The sequence below is a fragment of the Mus caroli genome, unplaced genomic scaffold, assembly GCF_978045245.1.
Source record: "Mus caroli unplaced genomic scaffold, Mus_caroli_1 scaffold_11, whole genome shotgun sequence".
Lineage (NCBI taxonomy): Eukaryota > Metazoa > Chordata > Mammalia > Rodentia > Muridae > Mus > Mus caroli.
Genome location: NW_028227266.1, coordinates 109,524,971 through 109,539,266, shown reverse-complemented (window position 1 = coordinate 109,539,266; position 14,296 = coordinate 109,524,971). Strand labels below are relative to the sequence as shown.

At 46.4% G+C, this 14,296-nt stretch overlaps 1 protein-coding gene across 2 annotated transcripts; it reads right to left on the bottom strand.

Annotated features, from left to right (window-relative positions):
• Window positions 1-818: 818 nt before the first annotated feature.
• On the bottom strand, window positions 819-12,985 carry Prss46p (serine protease 46). Of its 2 annotated transcripts, none has more exons than XM_021172803.2 (5): window positions 12,890-12,985; window positions 7,707-7,884; window positions 7,259-7,521; window positions 6,022-6,185; window positions 819-1,315 (listed from the first exon to the last, which is right to left on the bottom strand). In XM_021172803.2, the coding sequence occupies exons 1-5, from the start codon at window positions 12,972-12,974 to the stop codon at window positions 1,061-1,063; spliced, it is 945 nt and encodes a 314-aa protein (XP_021028462.1). In that variant the 5' UTR covers window positions 12,975-12,985; the 3' UTR covers window positions 819-1,060. The 2 variants fall into 2 exon arrangements, with proteins under 2 accessions (XP_021028462.1, XP_021028463.1); XM_021172804.2 differs by lacking the exon at window positions 12,890-12,985 and adding an exon at window positions 11,717-11,880.
• Window positions 12,986-14,296: the final 1,311 nt, after the last annotated feature.

The window sequence follows — 14,296 nt, the reverse complement described above, 5'->3', positions numbered from 1 at the left end:
TAATAGACAAAGTCTGTTCTTATCAAGGTCTTAGTTCTTGGGAGAAACACCTGAGCAGACAATTTCGTGTTCCTGTCCGGGGGAACAAAAGCAATCACTGCTGCCACATTTCTGCCTCCCGGTGGAGGAAGGGGAACTGTTGCTCTTAGCCAGCAGACCCGAGGTCACTGATGGAGTCACTGAAGCACACCAGGAGCCTCTGATACAGTCACTTCACAATCTCCAAGCAGGGACCTACATCACTCACCCCTGCCAACGACGGAGGAGGAACTGGCTGGGATCGGGAGACCCCACTCAGGGGAAAGTTAGGGGTTGGCAGAGACAGGAATGCAGCAGAACGCAGATGGTAGAGCCAAGTCTCTCATCTGACCTTGGGAAGTCTCCTAGAAGGAAGTTAGTTCTTACAGGAAGACACAGGGAGGGGGCCTTGGGAATATGGGAGCCACTGAACTGCTAGGTTCACAGAGCAGGGACTTCAAGTCCCAGTCAGCAAGAGTGAAAGCTACAGGCTGGATAGCCGTGCTAGTGGTTAAAGGTGTGCGCTGCTCTTTCAGAAGACCTGAGTTTGATTCCCAGTAGCCACACCCGATGGCCCATAACCACTTGCAACTCCAGCTCTAGGGGAAATCTGCCACTCTTGCCTCCATAGGCATTCCCACTCCTGTGCCCATGCACACACATAAATGTAATTTTTTTTTGTCAAGAGGAAATTCTAAGGGAAACGAGGGAACAACCTCTAGGATCACACAACGCACCTCTGACAGACGTGGAGTAAGAATATCAGAGAAGGCGCAGCTTGAGAAACAGCCAAGTTTTATGAGGGAGGTGTTCTAAAGGGTTTTGGTCAAAGTCAAGAACATGATAACTTCAGATGGCTCAAAAAGGTTCAAGAGCATCTTCATTGAACAACTGGGGAACAAAACCCACAGTGGGTCAAGGACCCTTCCCCAAGTCCCTCTGTCCTGAAGTCCTGTTCAGCCTCTGGTGGCCACGTCTTCTGAGGGCGGAGCAGAGAGGAGGGAGGAGTAGCCTCTGGGAGTGGCTGTTATAGAAACACAGCTCACAAGAGCCACAGGGAGCCCAAGGATACCAGCAAAATGTAGCCAGTGAGGATGAATGGGCTCAGGAAGGAGGAGACAGCCATGCTGGTAAACTTCAGGTCGCCAATCTGTCTCTTGATCCACTGGGTGAAGTGGGAGGTGCTGGTGTAGACGCTTGGGAATTGGCGACGGCCACAGTCAAAGTTCCAGCTCACCACACCCATCTGGACCCAGGTCTTGTTCATTTGGCAAACCAGAGAGCTTCCGGAGGTGTCCTGCAGTGGGGGTGGGATGGGGTGGAGTGGTGTGGGGTGGGGACAGGAGGCATCAAGTAGCAGCAATATTTGCTAGATTAGGTCTTTGTTGTCCTCAAGGATGAGAGCGGAGAATGTACCTATTCTGTGACACAGAAATTCTGTACTAAGGTCAGGGCTTGGGACCACACTGGCCTCTTCATCGGTCAGCTAGTTCTCTGACCACTGAGCCATCCTGAAGCCCTGGTGGGTCTCCAAGGTACAATTGTTGCTCTTCCCACAGCCTTGCTTAGAGAGGGAGATCTTAGAAGCTCTGCCCATCTCCTCTGCTTGTGTGCGCATGCAGGCATATCCAGAAGAATAACCTGACAGAGTCATACATCAAAAGGTAACAGTAGGTCCCTTACTATTTAAAGAAAATTCTTTTTATGGGCTTCTTGCTGCCCAGTGATAGAGCATTCACCTAGGATGCATGCAATTCTGAATTCTATCTGTAGCATAAGAAAAAGGGGGTAGAGGGAGCCTATATCATTTGAAACTTTTTTCCTTCTTTTTTATGAACCAGTAAAGAGTATGCATATATATATGTGTATGTGTGTGTGTGTGATTGAATGTTGGGCTCAAAATACTTGAAATGAGATTAGTTTTTTTTTTTTTTTTTTTTTTTTTTGGTTTTTTTGAGACAGGGTTTCTCTGTATAGCCCTGGCTGTCCTGGAACTCACTCTGTAGACCAGGCTGGCCTCGAACTCAGAAATCCGCCTGCCTCTGCCTCCCAAGTGCTGGGATTAAAGGTGTGTGCCACCATGCCCGGCATGAGATTAGTAAGGATAATTCCAGTATTTGAAAGGAAAGAAGTCATCACCTTGTGGAATGAAGCTAGGGCGGGGGGGGGGGGGGTGAGGCGGAGGTACAATTACCCTGTGGTTTGAATGAAAATAGAGAAGAGAACCTCTACCCAAAGAATAATGTTCTCTCCCAGAACCTTAAGACTGTTTACAACTTCTATTTTATTTTGTGGATTTAAATTTTGGTTGAGGCAAATGATTTCTATGGAAATGCAAATTATTTAAACTAATTAAAAAGGGATAGAGGGTCATCGAGGTAAAGGAACTTGCAACCAAGCCTGGTGACCTGAGTTCAATCCCACAAGTGGAGGAAGAGAACCAACTCTCACAAGTTGCTCTCTGTGCATAGATAGCATCCATGCATACCCTGATGCCACAACGTACACATAAATAAATAAATGTAATTTAAAATGCTAGTGTTAAAGACTGACACGAAATCTGATTAACCCAATAACTATGTATAGAACAACGTAAATAGTGTCTCAGAACATCTGTAGAAGACATATTTATGTCCTTGTGACACTTCAACCCAACCTTCAAAGAAGAGGTAATTTCTGTTACTTCAAATGTTCCAAAAACTTGAACAAATTATTTCCCATGTGTAGTTCTCATGGAAAAACTTAACAAAGGGAGTGACTTTCTCTAAACACCTTTAAAAAATTAATTTATTTTCGTTTATGTACATGAGTGTTTCGCTTGCACATTTATATCTGTGCAGTGCGTGTGTGCCCGGAGTCCCCAGAGGTCCTAAGAGGGTGCCTACCATATGCCCTAGAACTGGAATTATGGATGGCTATCAGCCACCAGTGGGAGCTGGGGATCAAACTGGGGTCGTCTGCAAGAACAAGTATGTCGAGGTTTGATCTTTTGATATGATATGTATTGTAATGATAAATACTGGCCCTCAAGGCTTGGTTGCTTGCAGGAATGAGAGAATTTGACTGTACAACGTGACCTTGCTCCCTAGTCTAAAACTAATGGTCAAATAAAGATGCTGACAGCTAATAGCTGGGCAGAAAGGCATAGGTGGGGTTGGGGGTTTCTGGGCTTGGAGTCTGAGGAGACCATGAGGAAGGAGAGGAAGGTGGAGAGAGGAGAAGATGCTATGGGGTAAAAATCTTAAAATCATGGCCATGAAGGCTGGCCAATTGGAGTTGAGAGAAGCCCAGATGGAACAGTAATGATTTGGGGTTACAGTAAGGAAAGTAGATTCCAATAGCATAGAGGGTAGGTTTCAGATTTAGTCTGATTAAGACTTATTATAAAGGTTGTGTGTCTTTTTTTTTTTTTTTTTTTTTTTTTTTTTTTTTTGGTTTTCCAAGACAGCGTTTCTCTGTGCAGTCCTGGCTGTCCTGGAACTCACTCTATAGACCAGGCTGGTCTCGAACTCAGAAATCCTCCTGTCTCTGCCTCCCAAGTGCTGGGATTAAAGGCATGCGCCACCACTGCCTGGCTAAAACTACTTTTTAATCTACATACTTTTGAGCATATAAACCTTTGGTCCAAGAGATACTTATCTTTTTACTTGTAAACAAAGTATGTTTCCATACACAAAACTTGTCTTCTAAAGGAGATCTGTCTTTTAAATTCAGGAGAGTCGGGACTTAAGAGAAAAACTAGACCATGTTCTCAAGAAAACATGAGTCTGGGGACTGGGGAGCTGGGGACTGGGGAGATGGGGACTGGGGAGATGGCTCAGAAGTTAAGAGCACTTGTTGCTCTTGCAGAGGATCCAGATTCAGTTCCCAGTGCCCACAACCATCTGTACCACCACTTCCAGGGGATCTAATGCCCTCTTCTGGGCTTTGCAAACACCAGGCATGTACACAGTGCACAGAAAATATGCAGGCAAAACACCTATACACATAAAATAAAATAAAGTATTTTAAATAAGAAAAAGAAATATGCATCTCAAAAACATTGTTGACTAGAGGATGCGGTGGCTGAAGCTTATAGAATATAATATTGCTACATCCACTCCAGTAGTGACATGCATGACAGGCCAAAAGCCTGGATGCAGTCCTGAGGCAAAGAGTTTCACGGAAACTTAGTCTCCTGGAACTGTGGCATTCCATAGCACGTATGCTCCAATTTTGTCCTTGCGAATGGACCTGTGTGCTTCCTTTCAGTATTGTTTTGTTATAGGTGCCTCCAAACAATGACTTGCCAAATACCTAAGCAAAATCGAACTTTGCTTCCTGGCCTTCACCAATGCCCTAGGTAGTCCTTGAGCTGACCCTGGGCTTGGAATTCAGTAAGAATGATGCCTATTCAGTGACATTCAGAATTGCCTCTAGTATTGTAAGAGAGATAGTGAAAGAAATCAGGCTTTACTATCTACTTCATAGAGTTATAAATCTCAGGGCAAGCTTAGCAAAGTAAGTTTAGAATTCTTATTATAGTTATGTATGGCAGACTACATTACTTATTAGTAGAAAGTCCCCCCACACTATCACTTAGAATAAAAGCCAAGTCGCTCCCATATACAGGAATTTACAATGGCTTAGGAAGTAAATCGGGCTGTGGTTTTAGAGTATTGCATTATTCATGAGATGGTTAGCTAGAGCGGAACTCCCTAATTAGAACCATGACTTGGGTGTGAAAACCCTTGCCCTAGGAGTGTAAAGACCTCACACCTGGCTTCTAAAACGATAGCTGACCTAGTTAGAGCTGACTTTGTCTCAGTTGTTTTATTGCCTAGTTCCTGCCAGTCTTTGTAAACACATGTGTTTACATTCCTCTGTTTTGTATAAGTGTCATTAAGCATTCGGTAACCTCATTTGTACCTTGCCGATGTGTCACCTAACTTCCCTATTTTCTTCTGTATAAAAAGTTTGATGCTCAATTTGAAAAATTACATTCAGATTCTACACAATCTCTCGTGTTGATTCAGTCTGTCATTCATTCGCCGACTCCTTGTCCACCTGCAACCAGAGACCCGTTCTACACAGACAGGGACCAGAAGGGTCTGCGGCATATATACTATGTCTGCAAAACTGTTTACCAGGGCCTGACCCAGACCTGCAGGCATGTGGCTAATATTCAGGAGCATTAAAATGGTTACAGAACTGGGTGTGGTAGTGCAAGACTTTAACCCCGCCACTTCAGCATGCAGAGACAGGTAGAACTTTGAGTTCAAGGCAAGTCTGCCTGGTCTAAATGGTGAGGTCCAGGGCTACATAGTGAGATCTTCTCTAAAGAACAAAAATAAAAAAATAAACAAGGAACTGTTTATGAACAGGGGCAACCCCCCCCCAAAAAAAAACAATCATCCCTGTAATGGTTTGAATGAGAATGGCCCCCCATAAGTTTATGTTTGAACCCTTCCTTTGGGAGGACTGGAGGTGTGGGCTTGCTGGAGGAAGTGTTACAGGGGTAGGCATAGAGGCTCCAATAGCCTCCAGCCATCTCCAGAGTGTTCTCTGCTTCCTGTGTGTGATTCCAGATGTGAATGCTCACTGCCTGACTACTGCCATTTTCCCTGTTGTGATGGTGATGGACGATCATCTTTCTAGAACCATAAACCCCAAATAAACGCTTTCTTCTATAAGTTGCCCTGGTCATGGTGTTTAAGCACAGTCATAGATAACTAGCTAATACACCCCCCACCCAAGCCATGACCCCCTATACTGGAAAATGGAAGCCCAGACTTTTGTACTGGGTCTCTGATGGTCACATGCAAAAAAAAGTTAAGCCAAGACCTGAGAATGTTGCACACATTTCACCCCAGCCCTTGGAAGGCAGAGGCAGGTAGATCTCTGTGGGTTTGCGACTAGCCTCGTCCACATAGTGAATTCCAGGATAGCCAGGGCTATGCAGAGAGACCTTGCCTCAGTATGACCCCCATGCTGCCTGCCCCACCCCATCTACACAGTCCTCACCTGACAAGTGTCCAGGCCCCATTCTGAGCTTGTACACAACATGTCGTTCCCAATGAACTTCTTCTGGTTCTTCAGCAGGAGGAACTGGTACCGATGATTGCAGATTTCATTGTTCACAATCCTGACAGCCAAACCTTGGACACTATAGGGAGTCTTTGGGGGCCCTATGGAGAGAAAGATCTAGTCATGACTTCAACTTTGGAACCTGTTTCCAACTCAGAGTCAAATACATTTGGGCCTGCCGTCATGTCCTGAGCTGTTCATTCATAAAAGTTGCCTAGCTTTCAAAACTGTTCCCACTCATTGAGAAAAGTAAGAACCAAGGGTGGTACACAACTTTAATCCCAGCACGTGGAAGGCAGAGGCAGGTGGATATCTGAGTTTTAGACCAGCTTGGTCTACATAGTGAGTTCCAGGATAGCTAAGGCTATGTAGAGAGACCTTGCCTCAAAAACAAACAAACAAACAAACAAACAAACCAACAACAACGACAGCAACAAACTAAACTAAAACAAGTGAAGCAAAAGTCTCCCAGGGGGTTAGGGTGATAGTCAAGTATCAAGTGAGAACAAGGAGATATTTTCCCAACAATTCTGGGTCTGTGAGAATAAGCATTGGATCACTGCTCCTGGGAAAGGCAGCAAGACCCTAGGCAGCTAGATATGGCACCTGCTGCCTGCTGAAAGGTTGCCAGGACACCAATAACACCAATAGGGCTGCATCTCTGAGGATTATGGGTGCACACTGACTAGAGAGGCCACCTCCATGCCTCATTGTATCTGCCAATGCAAATCCTCTATGAGCAGCCAAAGATTTAACTTCCTACTAGGTGGCAGGCTAAGGACTTGGTGTAGAATCTGATCTAACTGGGCTGTGGGGGTTGGTGAGATGGCATAGCAAGTACATCTAGCCTGATGAACTGAGCTTGATCCGAGGGCCCATAGAAAGAATCAACTCCTTGAACATTGTCCTCTGACCTTCAAGTACACACTATGGCATGTGTACATTAGCACAGGTGTACACACACACACACACACACACACACACACACACACTTTAACTTTGGAAGCTGAGGTCCCCGCAGGTCACTTGTCTATCTTATCCTTGAAAGCTGAATATATCTTTGAGCTCAGGAAATGCTTGCAGATGACAGAGTGAATGAGGAGATGAGTGGGTGACCCTATGACCGTGTTCTGCAAAGACAGGTGTCTTGAGACCTCTGCTCTATTGCACTCACCTTCCGCCTTTTCAAGTCCCCACCCGATGACCCAGCACATGGTTCCAATGCTTGGCTTTAAATTGAATGAGGGGAGACAGATTGGCTGGACGAGGGGGGACCAGGTGACAGGATATTTGAGCTTCAGAATGGCGATGTCATCAGACATGTGATTGATGAAGTTCTCATGAATTACAATGCTAGTGACCAGGAGCTCTGAGGTGCTGTTGTCTGGGAGGGTCTGGACTCCCACCTTCACAGTGTATTTAGCCGGGTTCTTGGATCTGCAGGGTCAGATCACTAGTAGTAAGGCCATGAGTGACAATAAGGTTCTGAGTGATAGGTTACCTCGGGTAATGTCCTCCACTCCCAAATGCCCAAATCCACACTCCCCACCCCCACCCCCACCCCCCACCCTCCACCAAGGCCTGAAAGCCAAGCCCCCAAATGTGGATGCCCCAGAGCTGACCTTTGTAAGCAGTGTGCAGCGGTGAGGATCCAGTGGTGGTGGATGAGGGAGCCGCTGCAAATGTACATTCCCAGGAAAAGAATGCTTACCTGCCACGGCCACTTGCCTACCTCCACCGCCTTCCCATTTACCACCTTGCAGGTTATATTGGTCTGACCACAGGACCAGAACCAGGGTCCTAAGGGGAGAGTGGAGAGAGGGATGCAAAGGGTAGCCCTCGTCCCACAGGCCATGTCAGACCGTCAACGCATCTTCTAGCTGTGTCCCAAGTAGACACTGCCACTGGTGTAAGTCGGGGGAGGGACTGAAGCTACCACCTCAGAACTGGGAACCACTGACCCAGATGCAGCCGGAGGCCCCAGTTATAAAGAAACTCCCTTAAACAGTAGAGTCCAGACAACTGTCTGACACTAGTTTTGGTTATGAGCAAGCACCCCAGGACTCATTCTTGCCCGTGGTACGGATGACTGGGGGGGGGGGGAAGAGGAGAGAATCACCAGAGGGTGAGATCATCAACTCTGAGCAAGTGTCGGGCCTCGTGCCCAGGACTCCTGTTGGTTGCATCTAAAAATACATGGACAGGTTTGTTTTGTTTTTTGGTTTTTTTTTTTTTTTGAGACTGGGCTTTTCTGTGTAACCCTGGAACTCTGTAGACCAGGCTGGCCTCAAACTCACAGAGATCTGCCTTTGTCTCCTAGGTAAAGGTGTATGCCACCAACTGCCCGGCTGGCTGGCTTTCTCTTTCTTTCTTTCTTCCTTTCCTTCTTCCTTTCTTTCTTCCTTCCTTCCTTTCTTCCTTCCTTCCTTCCTTCCTTCCTTCCTTCCTTCCTTCCTTCCTTCCTTCCTTCCTTCCTTCCTTTCTTTCTTTCTTTCTTTCTTTCTTTCTTTCTTTCTTTCTTTCTCTTTCTTTCTTTCTTTCTTTCGTTTTCTTTCTCTCTCTCTTTCTCTTTCTCTCTCTCTCTCTCCCTCTCTCTCTCTCTTCCTTCCTTTATTTTTTTCTTTATTTTTTTTGCATGATGTTTTATTGCACTACTATAGCCAGAGCTCATACATATCCAGGAAATAAAGAGTCTTGCCTGTCTCTCCCTGGCCTCAAGAACAGGGACAGGAGGATAGGAGCTTGCATTGAACTGGAGATAAGGTTGAGATTTTTAGTCTTTGTACTAAACTAGTTAGTTTTGCCTTTTTATTATTTGATTCTATTTTTATGTGCATGGTGTTTTGCTTGTATATACGTCTGCACATCATGTGTGTGCCATACACAGAGAGGATATCAGATTCCCTGGAACTGGGGTTACACATGGTTGTGAGCTTCTTGACCTGGGTGCTGTCAATCAAACCTGGTTCTTCTGGAAAAACAGTTAGATTCTTAACTGATTAGCCATCTTTCCAGACCCTTCTTTTTCTTTCTCTCTTTCTTTCTCTCTTTCTCTCTTTCTTTCTTTCTTTCTTTCTTTCTTTCTTTCTTTCTTTCTTTCTTTCTTTCTTTCTTTCTTTCTTTCTCTCTCTCTTTCCTTTCTTTCTTCTTCTTTTTCTTTCTTTCCTTCTTCTTCTTCTTCTTCTTCTTCTTCTTCTTCTTCTTCTTCTTCTTCTTCTTCTTCTTCTTCTTCTTCTTCTTCTTCTTCTTCTTCTCTCCTCCTCCTCCTCCTCCTCCTCCTCCTCCTCCTCCTTCTTCTTCTTCTTTTTAAATTCAGGGTTTATGTAGCTCAGGCTAGCCAGTCAAAGTATGGTGTAATCCTGATTTTCCTTTATCTCCCACGTTCTGGGATTACAGATGTGTGGCACCATACACAGTGGGAGTGAGGTTTGTTCTATCTTTGATGGGAGAGGGGAGCTTTTGTTGTTGTTGTCTTGGTTTTTTGTTTGTTTGTTTGGTTTGGTTTGTTTTTAGACAGGGTTTCTCTGTGTAGCCCTGGATGTACTGAAACTCACTCTGTAGACCAGGCTGGCCTCGAACTCAGAAATCCGCCTGCCTCTGCCTCCCAAGTGCTGGGATTAAAGGCTTGGGGCACCACTGCCTGGCTGTCTTTTTGTTTTAAATGGGACATTTCATCACATGTAGTCACTGAGCTCCTCAAACAGGTGGAACTGAACTATATCACACTATCAGATGCTGCCATGACACAGTGTCTGCTTCCCTCAGCTGTACACCATGCAACGTAGAACAGTGTCGGGGCTCAACGGCTACAGTCTGGGGGGCTGGGATGGTTAAGGGATGATGGATAACTCTAATACCCAGGATAAACTACCTATAAGCAGATAACATCAGACAGATCCTACCATGTTGAAATCACTATGGTGTGGATGTAATTTGTGTGCTCCTCTGAAGGTCCATATAGAGAGTTGGTCCTCAGGAAGTGATATAGGGGGTTTAGACCTTTAAGAGGTATGGTTTATGGTTGGAGAGATGGTAAGGTCTTGTGCAATCGTGATTCCCAGGCAGATGTGGCAGTGGACACACCTGTAACCCCAGTGCTTGTGGGCCAACACAAGTAGATCCTAGGCACTCTCCTGACGGCCAGTATGACTGAAATGGTGAATTCCAGGTTCAGTGAAAGACCTTGTCTCAAAAAATATGGTGGAGAAGTGATTGAGAGGAACATCTTGATGTCAACCCCCAGCCTACACATGTGCCTACATAGGTGCACATGCTCACACGGAGGTGGGATCTGGTGAGGGGCTTTAACATCAGTAGAGACATGTCCTCAAAGGAGTCTAGGACTCACCAAGCCTCTCTCTCTGCTTCCTGACTTTATATAAAGGACAGGCAGTTCTACCTTCATTAGGAGGTTCTTCTCCCATCCCCAACCTCCACCTCATGTGACAAATCTTTAAACTCCCCAGCTCCTGCTACTCTCAGAGGTAACTGTTCCCTTGTCATAGACTCCTGTGGGCAGAATGTTCTTCCAACTACTGACCTTCCACAGGGGTTACAGGCACCGTGCAGACCCCTAAGTCTCCACACAGTACTGTCTTCTTCTCTGGATGCTCAGCTCATGCCTGCATCCCATCTCCATGCCTGTCTCCTCTCTCCTTTATCCCCACCCCTACCACAGAGAGACGCATTCCTGGACTTTCTCACACACAATGATAAGCTCGTGGCCATCCATTGTTGCTATTGTTTCTTCTTTATGGACACTGGTGGTATTTAATGAGTATGCACCCCCTCATAGGTTCATATATTTGAATGCTTTTCCATAGTAACTGTTTGAGAAGGATGAGGAGGTGTGGCCTTGTTGGAGGAAGTGTGTCACTGGGGGTGAGCTTTGAGGTTTCAAAAGCCCACACCAGGCCCAGACTCTGCCTGCAACTCAAGGATCAAATGTGAGTCTCAGGTACTGCTCCAGCACTATGGCGGCCTTCCTGTGGCCGTGCGTCCCTCCGTGATGGTCATAGTCTAACCCTCTGAAACTGTAAGCAAGCCCTCAATCAAATGCTTCCTTTGGTAACTTGCCTTGGGCACAGTGTTTCATCACAGCAATAGGACAGTGACTAAGACCTTTCTGTTTCTGATTTCAGTCTATCTTAACCAAGACTGTTCAGTGTTGATAGTCAGGGGACAGCTTAAGAAGTTTGCCCTTCCCCCCCCCCCCATAAAACAACAACCCCAGAGAGAGCCAACGTTCTGGGAAAAAAAGCTTCACCAGTCCCACAGTGACAATGCTGGGGGTAAGGCTGGCCCTTTTTTCAGTGTTCCTCACCCTCTGTAAGATCATTGAGCCTCAAAGAACAGATCTTCCAAGATCTTGTGTCCAAGACAGGACTGACCCCAACCTTCCTCTAAACCTTATATAGGACTCATGGGGTTCAGTCAGAAGGTGCTGACAGCGGGTATCTGCACCAAGGAGGGAGCATGATGGGTTGATTTTAATAGTTGTATTCTTTTTTAACTCTGTGTATGTGTGTTATGGCAATGTCTCTACATGTGCATGTGAATGCAGGTGGATTCTTTGGAGCTAGAGTTACAAGCAGTTGTGAGCTGCCTCAGATGTGGGTGCTGGGAACCAAACCTAGGTCCTCTGGAAGAACAGCACACTCTCTTGACCACTGAGCCATCTCCGCAGCCATGATGGGTTCTTTGTGCCCTTCATGTGCAGTGTGTTGCAGATCAACCTTGTCCCAAAGTCACTCTTCCATCTGTAGCAGGCACTCAGGGGTTCAAATGGATTCCTCCTCAGACCTTGAGGACGTCTGTCTGGACGTTCTAGAACCTGAGTCCCACCACTTACAAACAAACAGGATCCTGATGCTTTGTTTGTTTGTTTGTTTGTTTTGCATTCATAGGTGGCCACCCGAAAGATTATTGGCTTTGTGGACTCTGTTCCTGTAAGGTCATAGCTGACTCCCACCCTCACCTAAGGCACAGCAATTAGTTCCCATGCTGGTGCCTAAAGCTGCACATACCCTAACCGCCCGAAAACATCACTACTGCCTGACAGTATAGTGAAGTTCAGGGTTCAGTCACTCATTCAACAAGTGCACTAGTCCAGGAGAGAGGTGTCACACCACGGTGGAAGAGGACGGTATCCAAGCTGGGGAATATGCACCCCATTCCCAGTTACCACCCCAGCTAGCTCCTGTCCAGCACAAAATGTATAGCCAGCAGGTGACTCAAGGTAGGGCTCCTACCACAAAAACTACCTTTCTCAGGAAGGGAAGCTGAATGTCCTCTGCCACTCAAATACTTCAATCCCAAAGCCTCTATTAAGCTGTTTCTTTGTTTTGGGGTTTTGTTGTTGCGTGTTTTTGTTTTGTTTTGTTTTTGGAGTCCCGGTTCTACCACACACAAAGCACTAAAGCTAGACCCAGCTTTCCTGGGTGAAACAGAGGCCCCAGCATCCACCACTGAGGTCAACCATCTCATCTGAGAATTGGTGTAGGGTGAGGGGACACTCAGACAGCCCAGTCATTGTCACAAGACCTAAGACTCCCAGGCAAGCTCATCCATACCATGGATGCTAGTTTGTTCCCTGTTTTTCTTCCCTCATCTGTTTGTGGTCACCCTGAAAACCGATGCTGGTGCCACCCTGTATGGGACTCGTGGGTCATGAGAGGTCACAGCTCACACCTATCCCACCAGCCTCCTGAGGATGTACCGGTTCCAGTACTGACAGTTGGAGGCCCTGAAGGTATGAGGACAACCAATGTAGACACCAGGCTCTCAGATCCCTCCCCGGTCTTACCTTCCATATAGGGCAGACTATTGAGTCTGGCAGAAGCAAGTGGAGAGGGGAGAAGACCATGAGGATCCACTGATCCACACGCCATGGCACAGAGTCCAGCCCTTACTGCTCCTCAGAACAAGATGGGGTGTCTCCGTGGTGCAAGGATTCTAGAACTCTGTTGTTTACTTAGGATCAAAGAGGGTAGGCCTCTGCCCGAGGGCAAGGGCTCACCCTGCTAATGCAGCCTCAAGGGGATGGTTGCCACAGCCATGGAGGGAGGCTGTTGGATGCCACCCTGGAATGGTGCTTTGGGGGTTCAGTGCTGAGCCTGTGACCGATCCAACCATGCCTGGTCCATTACAATGTCTGCGGAGCCCAGCTCTCAGCAAAGGCCTTCATGCCTATCTCTGAGCCTGTGACCTTGTCCCTTGTTGCTTTGATAGCACCAGGCGTGAGGTTTGGACAGTGTTTTATGGTTAGCCCATGGAACTGCCCTGAATTCATGCCAGTCTCCACTGATGAGCCCCTAGAGATACAGAAACTGAGACACGACTCCTTTTCCACAGTGTACAACTGCTCTATAACTGGAGACTTCCATTTTCCCTTAGGGACTGTATTTTCAAAAGAGAGCAGGTCCTGGGGAGGGTAAGGGTAGGACTCTGGCTGTGGGACTGCTGGGGAAGACCTTCGGGCTTGAGTCTTTATCCTTCAACAGAATAAACAGTGTCAGGACACCTCCCCACCTCCCCACCTGAGACATCTTCTTCCCCTAAGGATCTGTGTTCCTCACAGTGTCCATGACTGCACCCCACTTCTGCTGCCCCCTGCCACCCGTGGTGCTGAAGGCCCAGAGTGACACACACTTACAGCTGCTGGGGGGGATGGATTGACATGATCACAGTAGGGGACCATCTAGTGAAGTAGATGTGCAGAGAACACAAGCTTCACCCTAGGGACAGTTATAGAGGTGGCAGGCGAAGGGCAGACTTCACAGGGGGGCTGTGGGGAAGCCTCATGGAAAGGCCCTCCCTGCTGCCTCAGAGAACGGATGCCCAGTGGCTCCCCAGCACTGAAAGTGGCTGCATGTGGCTCTGTGGAAAATCCCATAATGCAGTTGAAAAAGGCCTCTGAAATGGAATCGCACTTGCTGTGTGATGTTCAAAAACAAGCAAATCAAACGTTTCCATTAGGGACTGGTGGTAGAAAATGGTAGTTCTATAGTCTATATGCTCTGGATACAGCAGAAAGGACACAGAAAGGGGAGAGAAAGTGGAAAGAGAAGTTAAAAGAGAGAAACTCTCTGTGTCTGTGAAAAATAATACTTTCTTTTAAAATTATTTATTTTACTTTATGTGTGTTTGCCTGTAAATATAGATATATATGTATATGTATATATATATATATATATATATATATATATGTATA